This window comes from Tetrao urogallus, assembly GCF_951394365.1.
Source record: "Tetrao urogallus genome assembly, chromosome: 7".
Taxonomy (NCBI): domain Eukaryota; kingdom Metazoa; phylum Chordata; class Aves; order Galliformes; family Phasianidae; genus Tetrao; species Tetrao urogallus.
In genome coordinates, this window is record NC_136820.1 from 4,116,418 (window position 1) to 4,138,489 (window position 22,072).

At 42.2% G+C, this 22,072-nt stretch overlaps 1 protein-coding gene across 1 annotated transcript in view; it reads left to right on the forward strand.

The window, feature by feature from the left end:
• Window positions 1–22,072, forward strand: part of ITPRID1 (ITPR interacting domain containing 1) — a gene marked incomplete at both ends in the record, with an annotated part of 35,006 nt that overhangs the window by 7,352 nt on the left and 5,582 nt on the right. Inside the window, 4 exons of the mRNA XM_079538469.1 lie at window positions 1,373–1,965; window positions 4,123–4,177; window positions 19,940–20,025; window positions 20,455–21,906. Of these exons, the coding sequence (XP_079394595.1) occupies window positions 1,373–1,965; window positions 4,123–4,177; window positions 19,940–20,025; window positions 20,455–21,906 (2,186 nt within the window). The remainder of the gene's footprint in view (window positions 1–1,372; window positions 1,966–4,122; window positions 4,178–19,939; window positions 20,026–20,454; window positions 21,907–22,072) is intronic.

The window sequence follows — 22,072 nt, forward strand, 5'->3', positions numbered from 1 at the left end:
TGAAAACTATTTCAAACTGCAGCAGTTTTGGTTCTGGTTCAAATCAGAATGTCTGGACTGCTCTGCCTCTGTCAGTCAAAGGAAATTAGCAGTTGTGATTTTTAGGGCGTCCTGATGCAGTGGGAGCCAGATAAAATACTGAGGCTGAAACAGCTTTACATGGAGAGCATGTCATAGCACAGTGGATGCACAAAATGATTTACCCCGATGTCCCAAACTTAGGCACATGGAAAATACCCAACACATTATCCAACACTCCGTGCTCATAGATCAAATAACAGCTTTAAGCAAAACCTTTCAACCATGTCTTAAAAAGTGGCAGCAGTGGCAACATCTTCCTCTGGATTTAAAAACCAGGTGGTATCTGGGGAATTTTAAAAAAGGCTATTCTTGAGATATTGCAACAGTAAGGAATTGCAGACTGTGATATTGATCCTTGATGCAAAAGGCTGACTCAGATCCGTGGTAAGTACCCCCTTGTTTAATTATTGGTGAAGCAGCATTACCAACAGCCTGCATGCAGTAAATCTGGCTGCTCTCTAACAGAAATGGCAGCCAAGTATGTGAGCGTTTTGCCATCTACTGTCCTCAATGAATCTCTCAAGGAAGGAGAAGTCCTGGTGACATATTCATTGCCTCGGGATGGAGGCAGACACAATACTCAAACAAATGTGTTGAATTTCCTTGTATAAATAACTTGATAGTGTTGCAGAGAAGGAATTCTCCAGGGTCTCTTAGGGAAGACACAGTTCATTTCTTTTTTTATGTTACTCTATGGAAAAAAATGGCAAAAATTACAAAAGCTTGATGCAATTGTTATTTTTTTTTTTTAAAGGTAACCTATATACAATGTCAGCTGTGAGTTTCTGGGAGATAAGTATGTTGTGATGCTCTGAAAATGAGGGCATAGCATGTATGGTCGATTTTTATCGATACGTATTTATCAGTACGTACGCATTTTGCAGCTATCCTGGACAACAGCCAGCAGAAAATGTTTATGATCAGATTTTATAATAACCTGATTCTCATGAATTTTAGTAAGTCTTCAGATATGGCATCCAAGTCTGGTCCAGCCAGCTGGAGAACTTCAGGCTGGATTCTGTAACTTTTATTCATGCAGAGCAGCATTCAGATGTACTTGTCCCAGTGAACTCAACACTGTGTGTTTGGCTGACACAAAGAACTGTGCAGCAGTTCTCTTAGTTCAGACCTATATGGTCTGAACGGAAGCAGATAGAAAAATTCAGCCAATTTTTAATCAGATACTTAGTATGTTTCTTAGCAGTGACAAGTTTGAATAATCACTGGTGCCAATTATTTGTTTTGTTTTTGTTTTTATAACCGTGTTGCCCTTCATTATGACAAACTTAAGGACGTTTTCGACAACTGGAAGTACTTGACCACATCACCAGTGCCCTCTCATCTTTGCTGACTGATGTGAACACCCAGCAGACCAAAGCACAGGAAGCTGGTGGGAATGTGACCGGTCATTTGAATGCTGTGAAGAGCAGATCTGTGGTCACACAAGCGAAGAGGAGAAGAATAGGTCAGCTCCTGAGAAGGGCTTCTCAGCAGACAGCACTACTGAACTTGGGCTCTCTGGCACCTGAGGAAGTCAGCATGCCAGGCACAGAAGAACAGCCTCACCTTTGTGTGGATATTGCTGAGAAGGAACCAATCCAGGCAGGATTTTCTGCACATGTTACCTTGGGTTGTCTGTCCCAGGAGCAAACCTGTAGAGACAAAAGTTCCTCAGCTTATCCCATATCCCAGTGCCCGCCAGCTCTGCCAAGGAAAACCTGTGCTTCATCATGTTTAGTGACAAAACAGCTCCACCTTTCTTCTCCACGTGAGGCACCTGCCAAAGACGGGCCAAGAAAAGAGCCCCATTTGCTTTTGGCCCAGATGCTCAAAAAATTGGCAGGTCTAAACTGCAGGCCTCCAGATTCATTTGAAATGGAAGAGGTGAGGTGGATTTTTGTATATTGCTTGCTGGCACTTTCTCCCTACCTGTATTTATTATATAGGTTTGGATTGTCTTTTTCAGGATGGAAGCTAGAGTAAATGACTTCAAACACCATGCTGCAGCATTATGGGGAAAAACAGTGGGATTTACTCTTCTCATTGGGGTTTTGATTATTTTGAATTGTCATTGTGTTGGGAGACTGTCAAGGAAGTTGGCACTGAAGTTACTAAGGTAGGATTCATTCAACCAGTATGATAGTGTAAGATGCCAATATGTTTTATGCAGTGCCAGGTTGCTGGAGTGTTTTTTTTTTTACAGAAGGAAGTTGCAGGAACACTAATACAGATGGTAAGGGTTATTTTTACAGATCCAATCATTAACCAGTTCGTTGGATTGGTGGTTTTTCTTTTTTATTTCTTTCCCCTGTGCTCATGTTCTGGTGTGCTTTTTCGGAAAGTTTCATCACAAAATTATCCTTGGTTTTATAGCAGTGTTTGAAATATTTTATCACTCTGTAAGCTGAGCATCCTAAAAACAGAATAAATCAGAACAGCAGCTTGTTCTCATATCTGCTGTCAGCAAAGTCCATGGTACTCAGCTATCTATGTGTTTTAGCAACAGTGGGTTGTCAGCAGGGTTCAACATGAAGTAGCAGAGACCAGGATACTTGCCAGTCCCCTAATTACATCTAGATTTGTGTCAGCAGCAGTTTTTCTCTCCACACTACTGCAGAAAAAGGACTACAGTATGATTACCTCCAATCACACAGAGTGGGTCTGACAGGAACGCTCTTGCCCATCCATCCACCCGGCCATTCTCTCCAGCCATCTTTCATGATTGAGGAGAAGAAAGGAGTCTTACAGTCCTTTTGTAGGAAGCATAGAAAGTAGGAGAAACGAGGTAGCTGACAACCCTCTGAAAACATAGGGAACTTGGGAGTGAGGAAGGGAGGGAGGGGAGGAAGGAGCAGAAAATCACTGGAGAAGGTGGCCCAGAAGTTTTTCCAGTTTCAAAAACATTGGAACAGATGAAGTTAAGGTAGTGGCATTCTTCTTGAAGAAAGAATGTTTATCTTTTCAAATCTTCACAAAGATATTTTTCCATGAAAGGTTTGGTGCAGCCTTTGTATGGGCAGAGCTGACTCAAGAGTCGGTATTTGGGCCTGACTTTCACCCTCAGTGGGAGAGACAGTGTCTTTCAAAGATCTCTGGCACAGCAAATTTATAGTCCCAAAGCAGCCCGTATGTCTTTGCAAAGCACTCAGCATGCTGGACTTGCAGCTCTGTGACTAGAGGTTTACACAGAAAGGAAGACATTGACAGAGCAGTGAATGCATGTAACAGCAAACTCCTCAGTTTGATGTCCTAAGACAATTGTACCATGTTCAATTAGGTGGTGTGTACACTGTTTAACTTCTGGATATTCTCTACACATCATTACATTAAGGCTGTAAGAGCAGTGCACTGGCTGAAAGGATTAGACACTGTTGGTCTGACAGTGGCCATTAGCATATGTCTGGAAGAGAGAAAAAGAACAGTTGTGTAGAGAGTGATCCTTCTCTCCCTGGCCTTTGACAAGGAGGGATTTAGAGATCTCTGAAGCTGCAGACTGCATCTAGGATACACCTAGCCTGTATGTGTATGCATTACTTGCATGTAATGGGTCCCTCTTTTCTAATAAGACTTTTCTTGAAGGAAGATTATGCAGTATCATGTTAAAGTGTTCCTATTGATGCCATGAAAAAGACAAACAGGTTTTCATTCTTGAGAGGAAAAAAATATTCTGACCTTACATCCACTATTTGGCAGGAATTTGCCTCCATATGGCTGTATGTCTTTGGGCTTCTACTAAGTCACAGGTTTTTTTTCAGGGATGTTTCTCTGAGGCTGTTCAAACAAGATTGTTAATGTACTTCCAGGTTGGAATCATTTATCTATTGATAACCTGAGGAAATCTTGGAAGGCTTCACAGACTACTTTATGTCAAGAACAAATATTTTTAAAAAAGAAACAACCCAAAAATGAACCAAAGCTGAAAGATTTAATGTTTTCACTTTGAAACATCTAGTTTTTGGGTTTGTTTTTTTTTTCCAGCTCCTTTCCTCCCATCCCCACTAATCATTACTATCAATATGAATTTTTCCTCTTCCTTTGCAGATTCAGAGCTTTGAGGATGAAATTCCATGTGGAAATACTCCTGACACCACCTCAAGTGAGTGTTAAGATGCTGACATTTTGCCAGATTTTTTTTTAAAGCAGTGTTCCCACGTAGTTTCTTCTAAAGCTTCTCCTAATATGTTTTCCCTCTCTGCTGCCATCACTCCTGGCACTGGATGTGTTATTCTAGATGTAAGTCTAACATGGCCAAACTAGACTTGATAAATCACAGGCATGTAAAATTCACCTTGTCAGGGAGACACAGCGAGTGCACCCAAAGAATGTTCCTCACATGCAAAGCCTTGAGGGTCTGGGGCATCCATATGCTTTAATCAGACCTCTCTGCACTTACAGGTGACACAAAAGCTTCACTCCAACTCAGGGATTCATTTGTCAGGTCCAAATGACCCCTTACCTGCCAATTCCCAGATCTAGGATCAAACATGAAGTTGGAGGTTGGAGCAGCTCTGCAACCACTCTATATGCAACTCAACCAGGACTACACAGCCATGACATTCTGGTGGCAGCATGGCCTCTGCTTCATCATCAGTCCCCTACACCACATGCACAGTCATCATGTGAGCAGACATAGCACTGAATTGTGTTAGAAAATAATTGTTTGAGGAGTGTGTGAAAGGATTAAACACGAAGCTGTTACACCAGATGTTACGCTGCCATTGGAAGCTATCTGAGCTTGGGTCCTGGGAAGCATTTGCTGGCAGGGGTGGTGGTACTGGGGAAGGTGGCTGTTCAGTCTCCAGAATATGGAGTGTTTGGCCTTGCTCTCTAGAAAACTTTGCTAAATTGATGCTCAGAGTAGGACTGACAGGAATTTTTTTCTTTTTTTCTGTTTTTAAAGGGACAGAAATTTTGTATGAAAGAACTAATTAATAGTGTGAATGAAGCAGCGAAGGAAAAAAAGGTGAAAGTTTGATGAGTCCTTGACTTTTGAGGACTAAATTATATCAATTTTGGGGAGCTGGCACAAATAATTAAGCCACTCAAATGCATAAATATGTATCTTAAAAAAAAACAACTCAGCTATCTATTGGTGCCAATCATTTAATTATGTCACTGATGGGAGCAACAGTTGGATGTACAGGAGTGAAGTCATGAGCCTTTTGAAGGCAGTGGTCAAAGTCCCACTGACTTCAGTTAAGCCAATGATTTCATCAGTGTGTGTAGAGTTTTCATGGTCAATGCAGGAGCTGAGTAACTGTAATTGAATACATCACAAATCCTTTGGATCTGGAGGGTTTCTTTTTGTTTTCAAGTTTTGTTTTGGGGGTGGGTTTTTGTGTTTTTTCCTTCTCTGTGTGTGTTTGTATGTATTTTGTAATAGATGCTGTACCTATGGCAGCCAATTCCTCTTGCCACATCTTCTGGTAAGGTTGTATTTTTTCATTCTGTAACTGCTTGTCTCCAATGATACCTGTGGCCTCATGCCATCCTTGAGGCTGTGCAGGCTGTGTAATTTGTCACCTGAGTTACATTAAGTCGCTTTGATTTTGCTTTCTGATGAATGTCTTGATCTTTACAAACAAAGATGATTACAAACAAAGACCAATAGTCTTGCTTGTAGCAGTATTTGTACAGAGAATAGCAATTCCCCAGGACTTGTGCAGTCAAAACCACCATTTGGACAAACGTTCAGTGAGAAATGAACAAAAGAGAATGTGGACATAGCTTGCTGAGAAGATATTTAAAAGGCGATATCGTACTCCAGAAAGTTTTTTTCCTTTCTTTGCCCAGCTATAAATTGTGGCTACACTATTTAATGATAGAGGCATTAGTTAAAGGCGTTTGAAGATTATATAAGTATACTGATCATGATGTAGGAAAAAAAATCAACTGTATACCCTGAATAATCTTTTAAGACAGGAATAAGCATGTATGAGGGCTGGTCCAGAAACAAAGCCTCTTATTTTACTGTATTGGCACATGACACCCATAGTGGATGTTGCTGGAATGGCAGCAAGGGGTGAAATTTCCAACACAATCCCATTACATGTTGTTGCCATGTGACAGATGGCAGCAGAGGGGCAGTATGGCAGAATGGTGCCTGACATGGAAGTGTGGATGAGGCAAAGGTGCGTCACTGAACTCCTCCATTGCAGAAAATTGTCACCCACTGACAGTCATTAATGCTTGCTGAACGTTTATGGGGACCAAACAGTAGATGTGAGCTCAGTGAGGCAGCGTTTCAGCAGTAGTGACAGTGACCATGGGTAATCCTGGCTGATGTAGATTGTTACAAGCACAGCATGCAGGCTGTTCATGGCTGGAGGAAATATATATAGTATACAGCTAATGGTGGGGACTGTATTGAAAAAGAACATTCTGTAGCTGAGAATGTGCTCTATCAAACGGTGTTATTGTGCTCTTTGTTATGGCGTCCACGGAAATAAATAGAGGCATTACTTTTGGAGCAACCTGAGCATTTGGTAAAAATTTCATAACAGAGAAAGAGGAAAGTCATTATTTCTTTTTAGTTCTGATATGACTCCTATCCAATTAAGTGATCGACTTATAATGCAATTGAACCGCACTTAAGATTTCTGCCTTCTCAGCAACATGTTTTAGAGTTTAGAGGAGAGGAACCTTTCCTTCTTCCTTTCTCTGCTGTTTTAGAGTTGTTGATGCTTGGCCTAAATTTAAAGTCTCTTTTATGGGCTTTATTCATGTTCTCTGCCTTTTTCCCACTGCTTCTAAATGACATGCCCCTCCATACCCATGGGATTCTTGTTACTACTTCAATTTGCTTTGTATCATGGAAGCAGTCGAAACTCAGCGATTACGAATGCACTGTCGTTAGCAGTGAATAACACTAGCTCTTACAAGGATTCCTGTTCAATTGGCAGAATTTGTCTCAGACCCATAAGCAGGGACCCTCGAAATAGGAGCTAGTGGGAAATGTGCTCCAGGTTCCATCAGGAGCCTACGCAGGGAAAACCTCAGCTCCCAGGAGAACATGCCTGAAATTAGATTTAGACTGCAAATCGTTTGGGATACAGGCTGCCTGTTTTTCAAGGCAGTTCCAGTGCAGTGCCTGATGGCGTTGAGGACCCACTCTCATTTGTTTGCGGGCTCTGTGAGAAGGGGTATGAGAGCAATGATGAATGTGCTGGAGCCTGGCATGACCCTGCTGAAATGGGATCTTACCTGAGCGGAGAAGCATGAGGTGCCCACCGTGAGAAGAAATAGAGATAGATAGGAACAGACTGCTTTGCCTAGATGGAGCATATTAGAGACGGGTGACTTATGGAAGTGCTTGTCCCTGTGGTATTGTCCCTTGGCTCTGTAGCCTGGCCTCAATTTTAGTCCAATTGCTTAATTTTCTACACTCCCCATGAAAGCCAATTCCCTGGCTGCTGTGTGTCTTCTTTATATTTCCCCATAATGTAGATTCTGGCTGTTTAACTGCAGTAGGCTTTATGATAAGGCTTTTTTTCCCTCTCTCTTGGCAGAACGCTGAGACTTAATTTTAAAAGACGCTGAAACCCCCAAACATCCCCAAATGACTTACAAGGAAAGCAGAGTGTTTTCTAGCTCTGTTTTAAAAAATATTACAATCTTTTTTATTAGGCAATTTTATCATTGTTATAAATAAGTAATTGTACTGGGGAGAAGGGATAATCCTTATTTAATTAAATTCATCTATACTCCCAGGTTGGCAGCAACCAGACATATGTGAGACTAATACCCACAGCCTGCCTGTATGCATGTGCAATTAAAAATTCACTCTACAGTAGCACTGGCAGTTTAGTGTTGCTTTTGGCATTTACAAATTCTTTTATTTTGTGACTTTTTTTTTACCATACACATATGCTGGAGCAGATGTTGCTTATTTGTTGTTTATTCAAATCTGTAGGCTCTGGCAGCTAACTCCATTGTTCTGTAATGAAGCTTTATTCACTGTCCTGTATTAGGACCCAGCAAATGCATGACAGGCAGAGTTAGCTCTCAGCAGGAACTACAGTTATTGTCCTTACTTATTGGCTGTTTATATTCTAAAGCTCACAGTTGAGAAAGCTGGCTGGGCAGGGTAAGGGGCTGGGGGTGCTGTGTGCAGAGGAAAATTACTTGACTCCACTCACTGTATCTTTGCCCTGATGAGGTGCAGACTTGCATGTAAACTCATCTGTTGCAGGGATTTCATATTCAGCACTTGAAAAATAGAGCTGTTCTCCCCCTCTGCCCCCTCTTCTGCCTTGTTCCACCCCCACCCCTGCTGCTCCTTCCTTTTTCAATTAGCCTTTGTAAAGCACTGGGTTTAACTAAAGGATGTTCCAGCGTTGTTCATCCCCTTAACTCAGCACGTGCCTGAAAATTCATTAGCAGCCACATCTATTAGGGAGTCAGTGTTACTTGGGTGCACCTTGTAGACTCCCTTTCTCTCTCTTGCTTCTTCTTTGCTCCCCTCTACCTCAGCGGGGCAGAGAAGTACCCGAGAAGCAGGAATTCCTGCATGGCGCTGACCCGGGCATCGAGTGCCAGCAGAAAGGAATTAGCCTGCTGGAAAAGCCCGTGGTAGCCCAGGAGGCAATCAATCAGGAAAGTAACCACCTCCATCTGGCTCCCTGTGACATGGTAGCTCACTACCGAAGCATTTGTGATTCATCTTGTCCCAATGAGTGGTGCCAGGGATCCCGTACACCCATTTTTTGCAGCAGCTGGGAACGTTCTAGCTTCCTTGCATGCTGAGCTAAAGCGTTAGCTCCTGTGACTTATCAAGTGGCAATTCTTTCAATTATCACACCTTCACTCCTCCCACTCACAGGCTTCTCTTATGGTTTGGCACCATGGGAATATTCACAGAATGCAATTGGCATTTCTTTTAATTGACTGAGTGCCAAGAATGTGAATCCTCTTTGTTATCTATTATCCATTGTAATGTCTGCCTGCGACTGAAGTAGCAACCTCTTCAAAAGGGCAGGAGGAAAAGGCACATATATTTCCTATGCTTCCAAGCGTATAGGATTTTTCTAGGTGCCTTTATTTTCAGTGTAAGGAAGACTTATTTAGTGTTTCTTATTTACTGCACTACCTGCATCGCAGTGTTTTCCTTTGCTTACTACACAGGGATTTTTACTTTTAAAAACAGAATGAAAAAAAGGGAAATACAAAGATACAGCCAAAGAGGACACTTGCTAAAGTGGCAATCAAAATCTGGAACTCAAAAATGTCCTATAATTACTCTTCTGTTGGTACTGCCTGATATTTATGTTAAGCTTTGCAATTGGTTAATGATCACATACGGTCTCCTGTTATGAGGTCTCCCTTCAGAAAACACGATGAGTAATAGATCCTTAATAAACATCTATATGTTCTTGAGGCAGTTCATTTGAGTTAGCGTTGTGCAAATATCTTCACAGTAAAAAAATCTCCACTCCTTCCAAAAAAAAATAAAAAAAATCCAGGAAGACACTAAAAAGAACACTCATGGAGTTCCACTTTCTCTGCAAAAAAAGACAAGTTTTGCTATGTTATGAGTGGAAAGTTGCTCTTGGGTGCTTTTCTTTTTGGTCTCATGGCTTGGTAGGATGTGACCCTTTGCACAGCACTGGCATTTCTCATATAGAGCAAATAGCACATCTTTGTTGGGATGTGGGGAGAAGCCCCACTTTGCAAAGCAGCAGTTTTATCTTCTGCAGGTGACCTGGCACAGAGGAGTCATCTGCTACCTTTAGCTGTTTTGTTTTGCTTCCGTTTGTTTTATGATGCTGCAGACTGTATTTTCCCCATGTTCTGCCCACAAGCCATTTGAAGGCCTTTTCATTCTTTCATTCTTCTTCTCTACATAAGACACCTATAAGTGAAACTGAGAGGAAGCTGTGTCATTTTCATGCATTTTTTAGCCTGAAGAAGCCTTGCAGAAAGGTCCCAGAAATAAGCAAAAACTGCTAGAAAGCAGAGACTGAGAGAAAAGAACAACACTGAAAAGCAAAGTTGTGAAATGATGGAGACCCAGGAGGTGGTGATGCCACAGTCACCAGGGCACAAAATAGACAGGCGGCAAATAGAGGAAATCTGGCACACTTCTGAGCTGGTCTCTGGGAGGCTGAGCCACCTGCCAGTGGTGTCAAGAGGCTCTGGCTGCAGTCCTCAGGTAGAGACAGCCATCTCAGGGCCTCCGGGACTTGTTTGATTTTCAGTGAGTACATTCCTAAAAGTCATTGCACATTCGTAACATTTTGCTGTGCGTATGTGTCATATTTTAGGTCCTGCAGACTGATTCATCCTAGTGGGAAAGGATGTGCATACACTGCTTGCTTGAGGCAGATGGCCCAATGAAAGTTATAAAAACCTGTTGCTGGTTTAAATCCTAGGAAATACAGGGAAATACAAAATACCTGAGGTATTCGTGAGCACAGCTACACAGATTGAGTGGTCAGTTTAGATTAACAGCCATAGCCTTTTAAATAAGAAAACTTCTGAAATGAAATCTAGCTGTGCAAAAGTTGTGTTGAGGTCTTGAAATGAGACCTTTTCTAATATTTTTTCCTCTGCCATTCCTACCTACACCCTCAACAGAGCACAGCAGGACCAGAGCCTTGCCTGACCATCCATGATGCCGTGCTAATGGCACCTGTTGAAAGACTGGCCATTTGAAACTTAAACCTCGTTCCAAAATTTATCCAATTTCACATCCTACTTCAGTGATTTGTGAGATTTGTGAGAACACAGATACCTTCTTCTGATGCTCCCATATTGCTTTGCCATGGCTGTTAAGGGAGAGGGCTGGTTCCTGCCATTGTCAGTGACCCCTTTGAGAAGGGGGCTTTGCTGTTTATCCTGGTCATATTTGATACTGTAGAGAGCTCAGATTTCTTTCCAGATGAAAACTGTGATTCTTATTCCATGGATCTTCTACATACTTGTTGTCTGCTTACCCGTACAGAGAATTTCTCCTTGGAAAATATCACTGACTAAAAGAGGCAGTCTCACTAAGCTTGACATTCTTAGGCCTCCCGAACACAGTTCAGTGGCTATCACCATGGAAATAGAGCTGCTATAATTGATCTCTACAAGGCAACCACCAAAAGCTAGACATGTATTCTGACCTCCTGATTGCTTTGTCTGCTGCTGACCAGGTAGAATTTGCAAGACCAAAGAGGCTTTCCACTCATTTTTCTCAAAGGTTTTAAGTTTTGCCAGAAGCCGTTCTTCCTTTTGTGAAGCCTTTCGGTTGCACAGAGCCCTACGAGGCTCACTGCAATCACTTATTTTTTATTCATTATCTTTGTGCAGCTGCTACTGGGAGAAGTTGTGATGTAACATGATCTACAGTGTAGGCTGATGACATTCAGCTCTAGCTCTCATTTTCATCAGAAGCAGACACAACCATCACCCGTCTCTCCCGACATTTGGCAGCGGCATGAATCTGAATTAATGACAGTTGGCTGAAGCTCAGCTGAAATAAGATGGAAGTGATACTGACTCTCAAGGAAAAGTAGGAGGAGGACCTGGCAAAGTTTGAAGCTGTTTCATCAGCTGAAGGAAGATAAAAGACCATTGTCAAAGTGACTGCAATTTTGGGTTTTGACTAGATTCATCGCTACGCCTAACCTCCCAGTCTGCAGAAACATCATCTTTCACAGATAACTGCCTACAGTGTTCTCTCTTTTCCCGTCAAATTCAGCTCTTAGATTACTCATTTGTAGTTTTCTGTTGGTTTTTTTTTTTCCATTTGTAGGGCAGTGTGTTCTTGTGTAGGACAAGCAGGAAGCGATCAGAAGCTGTGAGTGGAAGGCAAGGCAGACGCCTTGCTCCAAGCATGGCAGCTTGCAGGGGTGTGCCTGCTGCTCTCAGGGACAACGTGTGAGATTCATGGTGCCATGCTGTATTACCAGACCTGATGGGACCTTTGACCCATCTACTTTAAATACTTTCAAAGGGGTTTCCATGGACCAAATTGTCTGGGAATGTTCTTAGGAAGGGCAAAGTTGGAGGTTTCAGAACCGCTGCCGCCAAAGCACACACACATCAGTTCTGAGCTCCTCTGGAGAGGCAGAGGATGTTTCACTAATTCAAGGAAGGAAGGTATATCGTTTTCAGTGAGCAGAAGGTAGGGAACGCACTACTTCCCTTGTCTGTTGTTCATCTACAATTTAGGCAGGAAGGAAGGGAAATGAACATTAAAAAAAAAAAGTTTTATTTTTCTTTAATGAGCAGCTTAGTAGAATATTATAATCTAATTCAGTTCTTCTACAAAGCTTCTTTCTACAGAACCTGCAACGTGAGAGAGTGGAAAAGGGAGCCAGCCATCCCACCCACCAGCCCCAGGCGCTTCACAATGGAGTATATTCATACCTGCTGTCACAGTGCTGACTGTAGGGCACAGCAGATGTACTGGAGCTAGTTTTAAATCAGTAAATATGTCCACTGGCATTAAAGCCTGCTAGCATGCAGGTTGGATATCAAGGGTTGTCTAGCCACAGCATCAGGGAGCTAAGTTTGCCCTCTCACTGAACTTCACCAGCATGTTTTGCAGCCTGGGCAGAGCTCCATGCTGCTGTGCTCTGCCTGCTGGCTGTGCTGTGCCACGAGCCTGATAGACACAACCATCTATACACTGAATCTTAAGCCAAAAACTTGGCTGAACCTAGTGCAAAACTGCTGCTTCTTCAGGTGTTTTGGGGGAGAGGGATTGAAAATGAATGCACTAATGGTAGATGCTGTGTTGCTGTGTAGCTGTTTATGCCACGGCAGTCTGTGCCTTTAATGCTTCCTGACCTCATTCCCTCAGGTGCTCGTGGTTGATATTTGGAGAACATATAGGCCAACATCCTCCCAGGGGAGCTGGGGACCCTGGGCGAGGAGCTGGAGCCTGCAAGGAGGATGTGAAGCACCATGTGTGCACTGGGTCACAAGGTGCGAGAGCTCCCCTGGGGCTGTGCACATGCCTCCTGCTAATGACGGCCCTGATGTACAGACCCAATGGTTAACAGCATACAGAACTGAAGGCTGCACGTGGAGATGAGGCAAAATATCAGTGGCTTTCACTTGCCAAGTGAGCCCTCTGCTTTACATCTCCCTTGAAGAAGTCCAAGCACCTTGGGCGTAGCGTCATGCATTCCTGTCCCACGTGAGTTCCTTGCAGACAATGGGGGCCACAGGACTTTCCCCTATACCTAAATATATCAGTGTTACCCAAAATGATGGGGAGAAGAATACTGCAGATGGGTTGAGAAATGAGGTATCAGAGTTTTGACAAGCATAAGTCAATTCCTCAGAGAAGTCAGATTCTGTTGACCTCGTAGGCTCCACTGGACACAGACCCGTCATTTGTGCTATCTCTGCAACACTTATGGTTATGGCATGGCATAGGTAATAACATCCAGGGCTCTTTTTATATTTTCACTTTGTCACACCGTCTTGGATCTTTGGCATGGAAACCCCCTTCAATTCATAGGGAGCAAGGGATAGACACATTTCTGAGCTTTGTTTGTTTTTGAATAAAAATAGATGCTTTTGCTGCATTGAATGCATTTTGGGGTGCATTATTTGCTTTCATATAACATGATTATTCTTATAAGATGATTTATCTAGCTACTGGTATAATGTTGTTGAAACACAAAATCTGCAAAAAGACGTCGCTGAAAGCTCTGTTTTTTTGTTGGCCTTTGGAAACAGAATTTGTGGTTTATGTGCTGCTGCCATCTAGTGATTATTCTCCTGAATCAGATCTTAACTCAGTTCACTTGCTCATCCATTCTGCAGTGTGGAAAGTGAATCAGTGTTACAGAAGTTGCACAGGAGTACTGAAAAGGGGACTAACATTTCAGCAGCACTTAGTAAAATGCTTGTTTTCATAGTCAACAGTCAATAATCAGTGCAGGTGCCTATGAGGGACGTCCAAGTGTAGGGAAAGACAGCATGGTTTTATCGCATACACGGGAACTGGTATGAATAGCAACATTTATTTAACTAAAATGCTGAAAAATGTACAAAATGATTTCTTGTGGTGCAACAAGGTCCAGTGAGCTTCAGAAAATCTGCTTTGCTGGAAAACGTTACCAAAAAGAGTTCTTTGTGCCTTTTGAGAAATTCATATTTTCAGTGGAGTTTTATCAGACCTCAGCAGCCATATAATGGAGCATAATACTTAAAATCAGTGGGGCCTCTCCTGTCTGGGTAGCAGGAGAGGGGAGTATGCTACTGCTGTTCTGTCACGGCAAGACCAGAACATGTGCAACTGTGCCTTGCAGCTGGCATTTCCTCTAGCACACAGTCAGCTCTTACTACAGTGTCCTGTTCTGAGATGCAATAGGGCACTGCAGGAGGGATGTTATGTCTAAATGGGAAGGATACTACTAGTTACCCAAAACAACCTCATTTCTATTTCAGAAGCACGTTCATGTATTTTCAAAAATACACTTTTGAAACTTTTTTCTTTTTTTCTTTTCTTTTTTGTGTGTGTATTGCAAAATGTTGGAGAGTCAGAACCATCATATCTCTCACTTGCTCACACTAGAGTGTAATGCTGAGCAGCTTTGTTGAACAGCTTTAGTATTTGATGTCTGTGTTTCAGAAGCAAAACACAGAACAGCTAGGATGTAAGAAAAGGTCTATTCAGTTCTAGCACTTCTGTGGACACAGTGTAACCTTCATTCAACCTATTTCTTACTGCACTGGTTCTTCCATTCATGCTGTTGTTGATTTCAACTATTGCTGAATCCACGTGTTTTTCAAGCCCCAACAAGTGAGGTATTTATGTGTGCACTAAACTTTGGGCATGGGAACATTACACATAGTCTTAAGCCTGAATCTAGTTTTCTTGCTGAATTTAGCATGAGCATTTAAGCTGTAATGATGCCAGTGCCTTGAGAGTTCTGCATGAGATTTCAAAGTGCCTTTGCTTATAGTGAAAAAGTCTGACTAAGCCCTTCAGACTTCTTTTTCCTTCACAAAATACCTCACTACCCTGTAGCTCTTCTGTGTTCTTTAGTCCCACGTACAAATAGCTCTAGACGTGCTTAAACACATCAAGGTCCAGCAATATTTAAATGACTACAGGAACTTGAACAGCATGGCTAGGCTGCAATTGGTCATCCTGCTTTTTCCTATGACAGGAGGAGAAGCCCAAATTTTAATATGTGAATTTAAAATTCAAATTAGTGCAAATGCTCTTTCATTCAAAGTTATTGTGCCTGTAATTCCCTAAGTAATCAAATGAGGTAGAAGACAAATACAGGAGGGTGCCGACCAACATCAATTTGATTCAGTAGACATGCAAAACATACGGATTATTTACAGTCAATGCAGAAGTTCTCATGGCATCTTTTCACATTGTGAGTATTCTCCTGGATGGAAGCTAAAAAGAGGTTGTGTTGTTTGTAGCCAAGTCCACAGAAAACCAGCTGCAGAGTATTCAGAGGAACCCAGAACTGCACTTCAGCACTTATTTTTTACTAATTAGGGAATATTCTTTCATTAGTGGTAAACCTAGGAGCCCAGGAGCTTCAGAAAGGTCCTGTACTGAAAGCTGCTGAAAATGGAAGCCACTGTATCCGCATGCAAATAAGGAGAGAGAGAGAGTCTCTTAATGAATTTGGATTGATCAAGTAAAGGGCTGGAAAGCTGTGGGACCTTTGGGATCTGGAAGGGTATATACTTTCTTATGCGATACAAAATGAAGCAGAGACCTGATTAGTAAATTCCTCCAACCTATTTTTATTTAAAATTCAGGCAGAATAGAAATGGGATGCAGGAGCTGAACTATCCCAGTTCAATTAGCACAAAAAGGCGAGGAGCCAAGGTTTTCCTCACCAAGGTCTTTAGGGGCAATTCTCAGGTTTCCGCTTTCCAGCATAGCCAGATGTATTCTCCGCACAAGGCCCAGAGTTGTAATTTTTAGCTCATAGTTGAATACTGGTCTGCGTCTCTACTTCTTCTCCAAACATACTTTATCTTTCCTTTGTGTGATTCGCTGCATGTATTTGCAGAATCTCTGCAGATTTGGGTGTCTCCACACGCTAGGAGAACTGCGTGGAGCTCCATGAATAATGAATATTTTGGTTCAGTGGATGAGCCAAACGATTGGGGAAAAATGTGATTTGGGTAGACTGGAAATGAAAACATGTTTTGCTTAACGTTCAGGTAATTTAACCCATTTTTTTTTCTTCTCCCATCAGTTAAAAAATGACGGATTTGTTTCAGAAAAACAAAACAAAAAACCACATTTGAATGTGAAAGCAACGTTTATGTAAATTTTGCTGACCCTTCCCTCTTTCTTTTTGGCCAACTTGTATCCTTCCTAAAAGATGCTCTTCCAATTGCTGGAAGTTCATTTAAAAATAAAGAATTGCTGCTGTGAAATGGTGCTGACAGTGCTTTAGATACTAGCAACAACATACAATCTGGATGTGTTCAGAAGAACTGGTAGTGAGAAGAATTGGTCCTGGGAGATCTAGACCTAGCAGAAGTTCAAGCTGTGGCTATCCTCACCATGCACTACAGCCTGCCAAGAAAACTGTACTGTTACCATTGGCAAACTAGAAGCATTTATTAAGAGGGAAACTCCATTCCTCCACAGGATGGCATTAGGCACGCTCTGAATTTCAGTCTCACTCCCTGTTTGGGACACTGGGTGGAAATGACGTGAGAGATTGGCCAAGCCTTCACCCCAAGTTTCCCCAGTATACAAATGCTGTCTTCCATTATGTAAACATTACTTGAACCTGGTATACAGGCATTAAACCAAGCTGTGTTTAAACAGATCGTAACTGAGCTGCCTCAATTTGTAAAGGACTTTGACTTTGATCTAGTTCTGACCCAGCCCACAGTACTGCTCTGCATTTCTCCTAGGAGTGTGTTGTTCAGCTTGAAGTCCTCATGGGAGCACTTTGACGATTTCTTCAAAGCTTTTCACCTCACCTTACATTGGAGGGCCATATTTTTTCTTACTAAGTCTTGGTTTTAATTCAGACTTCCATGGAAATCACAGAAATTTTGTCTGGCTATCAATAAAGTGTTCCGTCTCAACTGTTAAAAACTCCTTATGTTAATCTGAGTAGCTTTGATATAGCCTAGCACATTGGGTAGGCTCTCACAAGTCAGTGTGGGATGCAATGATTAAATTAGGCATCTGAATGTACTTGGAACAGATCCGCAGCACAGACCCTCAGAGACCTCACTTCAGATGGAAAAAAATGGAGAATTTAAGCCTTTACTCTGGGAGTATTCGTTTATTACACATCTATCATGCAGGTAGGTGCAAATCAGGTGCCTAACTCAGATGAATATGAAATCACCTTCACTGATGTGAGTGAACTGTTCTTAAAATGGTTCTCCGTCTACTGTAAATTACTTTCTATTTTGCTTACACAAGAACTGTGGAAACTGGATTAACGCTCAGAAGGGTCATAAGATCCTATAATATAACCACTTTTAAATACACATACAGACCTTCAGAGTAGTATGAACCTTGATGTTTTTTCAATGAGAACCATAACAGCCAAACACACACAGTACCTACTTCCAGAGGAAGTCGAAAGAGACACATGGAGATGTTCCTAGTCTAGCTGTAGTGCTGCAAACTTGATCTGCAGACATTTCTTCCAGCCTTATTTTTGTTTTCCATGAAAAATCAGCCCCAAAATCACATACTTTGGTTAGTTCTCTAGCTAGTGCAGGAAACTATAAACGTAAATGTATGATATTGAGCGTATGTTGTTTGCAATATACGAACACAACTGACTGTCCTGCTGAAGCAGATGCTTTGTAGTTATTGTAATGAGTGGGCCAAACCCGGCAGGAGCCACCTGATTTTGACCAGGTCAGATGGTGAATTCTAAAAGCACTACTCTTCCATTTAAAGCTGTTGCTTTTTTTCCTACAAGGAGCATTCCAGCTACCTTCATAACCTGTGTGTCTTGGGATTAAAACAGGTACCTTTAACCACTAAATAAGCATTAAATGGTCTTCTGAGTTTGCAGATTTAAAGCTTGAAGGTCACTCGTATCCCCTCATGGAGGGTCTTTCCCTCATGAGACATTATTTTGAGCCTCACAGTGGTTGAGACTATAGCAGCAAAAGCATTTCTACTTTCAAAATTTTACTAAGCCTTTATTTCTTCATCTTTATGTACGGAAAACTACAGGCCAGACTGACGCACTGGAAGCAACAGCTGGCAAAGATGCAAAGGGTAATTGAAACAGCTTTTAAAAAAGTTTAGAGAATACGTAGAGCATTCTCCCTGGAGAATAAGCTGAACCATGATACTGCTCGTGGGAAACTGCAAGGATGAGTTTTGAGACCACCCACAGAAGAGGCATTTTTCAGCAGCTTCATTGCAAATTTTGTAATGTGTGAGAAAGGAACCATGTATTTCTCATCTGAAACAGGAAAAGTGACTGACATGTGGGTGATGATGGCAAATGACAATGCAACTAATTCTTTTTAAAAAAGGTAATATGTGGTTTTGGTTTTGCAGTTGCTTTCTACAAATAGATTGCATGATTTTCATCAATTTATGCCCAAGGTATATCTACTTAAGTCCATCTTTCTTAATGTGTGAAAACATTATTTATAGACATGGTTTTGGGTTTTTCCAATTCACACAGAGGAGAATTAATAACTCATGGCTCAGAACTGCTTGGTGAATTGTCACATTTTCATGGATAAGACCAGAAAACAGAACGTGTTAAGACTCTGTAGCAGTTATCACAGAATCACAGAATGGCCAGGGTTGGTAGGGACCTCAAGGATCATGAATCTCCAAGCCCCCTGCCAGATGCAGGGCCACCAACCTGCAAAACATTTAATACCAGACCAGGCTGCCCAGAGCCCCATCCAACCTGGCCTTGAACACCTCCAGGGACGGGGCATCCACAACCTCTCTGGGCAGCTGTTCCAGCACCAGTTATGTATGCATGGAAGAAGAGAGGACATGTATGCAGAGTGTCTGCCTCCATCCCATTCCTTTCCTAGCACAATCCCTTAGCTTGCTTCCCATACTCTGGTTCTCTTTTTGTGCCAGGTATCTGAGAATGTGAAGGCACTATGAGCATAAAGGTTATCTGAAAATGTGCATTATCCAAGGGCTGGGAGTTAATCAGGATGTACTGGATAACTTTGGGCTTACTCTCTAGCATTTGTACTTTTGGAGAGGATTGGCTTATGCTGATGAAACTGGATAGCTAACAGTGTATAATCCAGTTGCAAATGTTGAAGTAAAAACTAATGTAGCCAGATGACATTGGTGCTAGATTACAAATCTTCTCTGGAGCAGATCTAGAATATCTTCCTTCCGCTTTTATGTCTTACCATGCAATCATACATCATTTCTACTTGTTGCTATTCTACTTGCTGAATTCCAACCAAAATCAACCAAGGTTCCTCAAAGTAAGGATAAACTGATCTGGTGAGACTCAAGGGCAGCACCCTCTTCCTGCAGAATTCACCTGGTTGAAGCCACTCAAATTGCACAGGGCTGCATGAAACTTGGCAGGAGCCAGTTCTAGCAACCAACTGTCAAAAGACAACATGCTTAGTGAAGGAAAACAAATGGCTGGATTATTTATAGATTACTTACATTGCATATGTTGTGCAAATATATCAAAAACGAAATCTGCAGCTGATGATTAAACTGGAGGATAAGTGAGCATCATCAGCTGTAGCTATCCTGAGCACATGTTGTTATTTGTTCTGGCCATAGTGATATTACAGCTTTCTGGGGAACAGCACCAGGGTCAAGAATGTTTCTAGAAGTGGAAAATACACTTGAAGTGCCCCTGGTTAGCTCTGTGTTTATTTTGGCCAAGTGCTGCTATTTGCTTTCTTTGTAATTTTTCTCATCTTTTGTTTTCCCCAGCAGAGATGATGGTGACAAGAACAAGCAGCTGCCAGTCAGACAGCAGTGGGTTCATGGAGGAGCTGCCAGAATCTTTAGTACTGCAAGTAAGAAATCAACAATATTAGTCAGTGGGTCTATGAAAACTCTGTAACCTTAGCACAAATAACAAAACGTAATAATTAAAAATAAAAATCATGGAGTCATGAAAGCTTCATGAACACAAATTCATCCTCCTAGAGAACCTCAGGAGGCAAGAAGTATTCTCAGAGTTTTATCCAACTCTTCCACCACACTAATGCATGGTTAGATAAGAAATGAGACAATAGCTTTTGATTATGTGGTTTGCTGGTATTTAAAGATGTGTTTAAAGAGGCTTTATCTGCAGAGATGTCCAGGACAAAATGATGATGAGCAAATGCTTGTGATAGCAAAATTCCAATATTTCAATTCCTCTTTTATATATTTTTTTCTTCTGTATATTTTTCTGCTGTTTTTCTTTATTTTCCTTTTTTTTTTCTTTTTTTCCCCTTCAGAATGTACCTTTGTCAGGAAAGAGGAATATTTTTTCTGATCTCTATAACCAACGAACAGCTCTGTCACATACGACAGAGTTTCCTCTGTTAAATCAAGATTTACATCAAAATCAAGATGATTGTGTTGGTGAAGTCTTCATCAGATCTTGTGAAAGCATCGAGACGGTATCTAGACCAACAAAAGCATGCAGAGACCAGGGAGAAGAGATTTCCCTTCTGCTGACTGTGGAAAATGGCAAGCATCAGTCCTGTAATGCTGAGCTGCAGAGTTCTGTCCAAGACAGAGTATGTGGCGTGGAAGAGTATAAAACTGAAAGACAGCATCTTGAAAAAGAGGAGTGCACAGAAGAGAATACTCCTTTCGAGGGTGATACTCAAGATGAAGGAGATCTGGTCTCATCAAAATTTCATTGTCAGCTTAATTTCAGTACAGGACATAAAAATATGAATGCAGCCCTCACTGAACTGTGTGATACAAACCCTGAGAGCAAGCTCGGAGGTGATGATGAAAGTGAGAGAGGCCTGATGGAAAACAGCAGTGAAGTCACATGTCACAGAAATGCCCACACAGAATGTGGTGAAGAACTGTGGTGGAGTGTGGAAGAGTTTGTCAGAAATGGTGCCATGCTTGCAGCAAATGAGGTTACAAACAGGCAGAAGTTTTGTAAAATGGGTGCTGATGTGAAAAAAATAAGATGCTTCTCTAGAAGGGGGGTCCCAGAAACTCTGTGTAAGGGCTGTGCCGCTCCAAGCTGCTCTTCACAAGTGTCTCACGGGCCTCTTCTGTGCCGAGCAGGAGGGCCAGGGTTAAGTTCACCCAACGAGCAAGAGATAGGGGGCACAAGGGAAATGTTAGGCACTAACAAACCAGAACTAGGGGACTCTGTCCAAAACTGTGAAATGACTCGTACTCCTCTGACATCTGTTACTGTTCAGATGCCTTCAGGCCTGGAACTTACTTCAAGGGTGAAGTGCATTAGGCAAAATGTTCCTTGCACTGAAAGCCTTGCTAGGGATGACCATGTGGACTCGTCTAAGGTGTCAGCACACTGCTCTGAGGGTGCTAGTCCCATGTGGTCAGACCCAGGGGCTTCAGAGGACGGTGTGAAGCAGACCACTGACACCCCCAGCCAAACTGGAGAAAACAGGAAGACCAGGCAGCTGCCTGTGCTTTGCCCACCCCATCGCCACCTGACAAAATCAGCCTCCCTTGACACCGTGCTCTCTGGAAAATACAAATACAGGCCACACCACTGCAGTGAAACCTGCAGCAGTCCCTGCTGCCACTACTGCTGCTGCCATGGCTGCTGCTGCTGCTGCTTACGGATGTGTCCTGTGGCTGTTTCTCTCCATAGCCCCATGGGTTGCTGCTCAAACCAGGCTGCCAACAAGCTGGAGCTCCTGAGGACACTGACGTTTCTGCAGGAAAATGCAATGCAAAATCTTCCTCTGGTGAGTAGATTTCTTCAAATAATTGTGCACAGCGACAGCTGACACGCTCATGTGCCATGTGCACAAAGCTGCCTTTCCCTTTCCCCACCTCTCATGCTTGTTTTTTTAGTGAGACAAATACTGGGAATATAACCTGAGTCAAGGAAGGAAGCATTTCTTTCCAAAC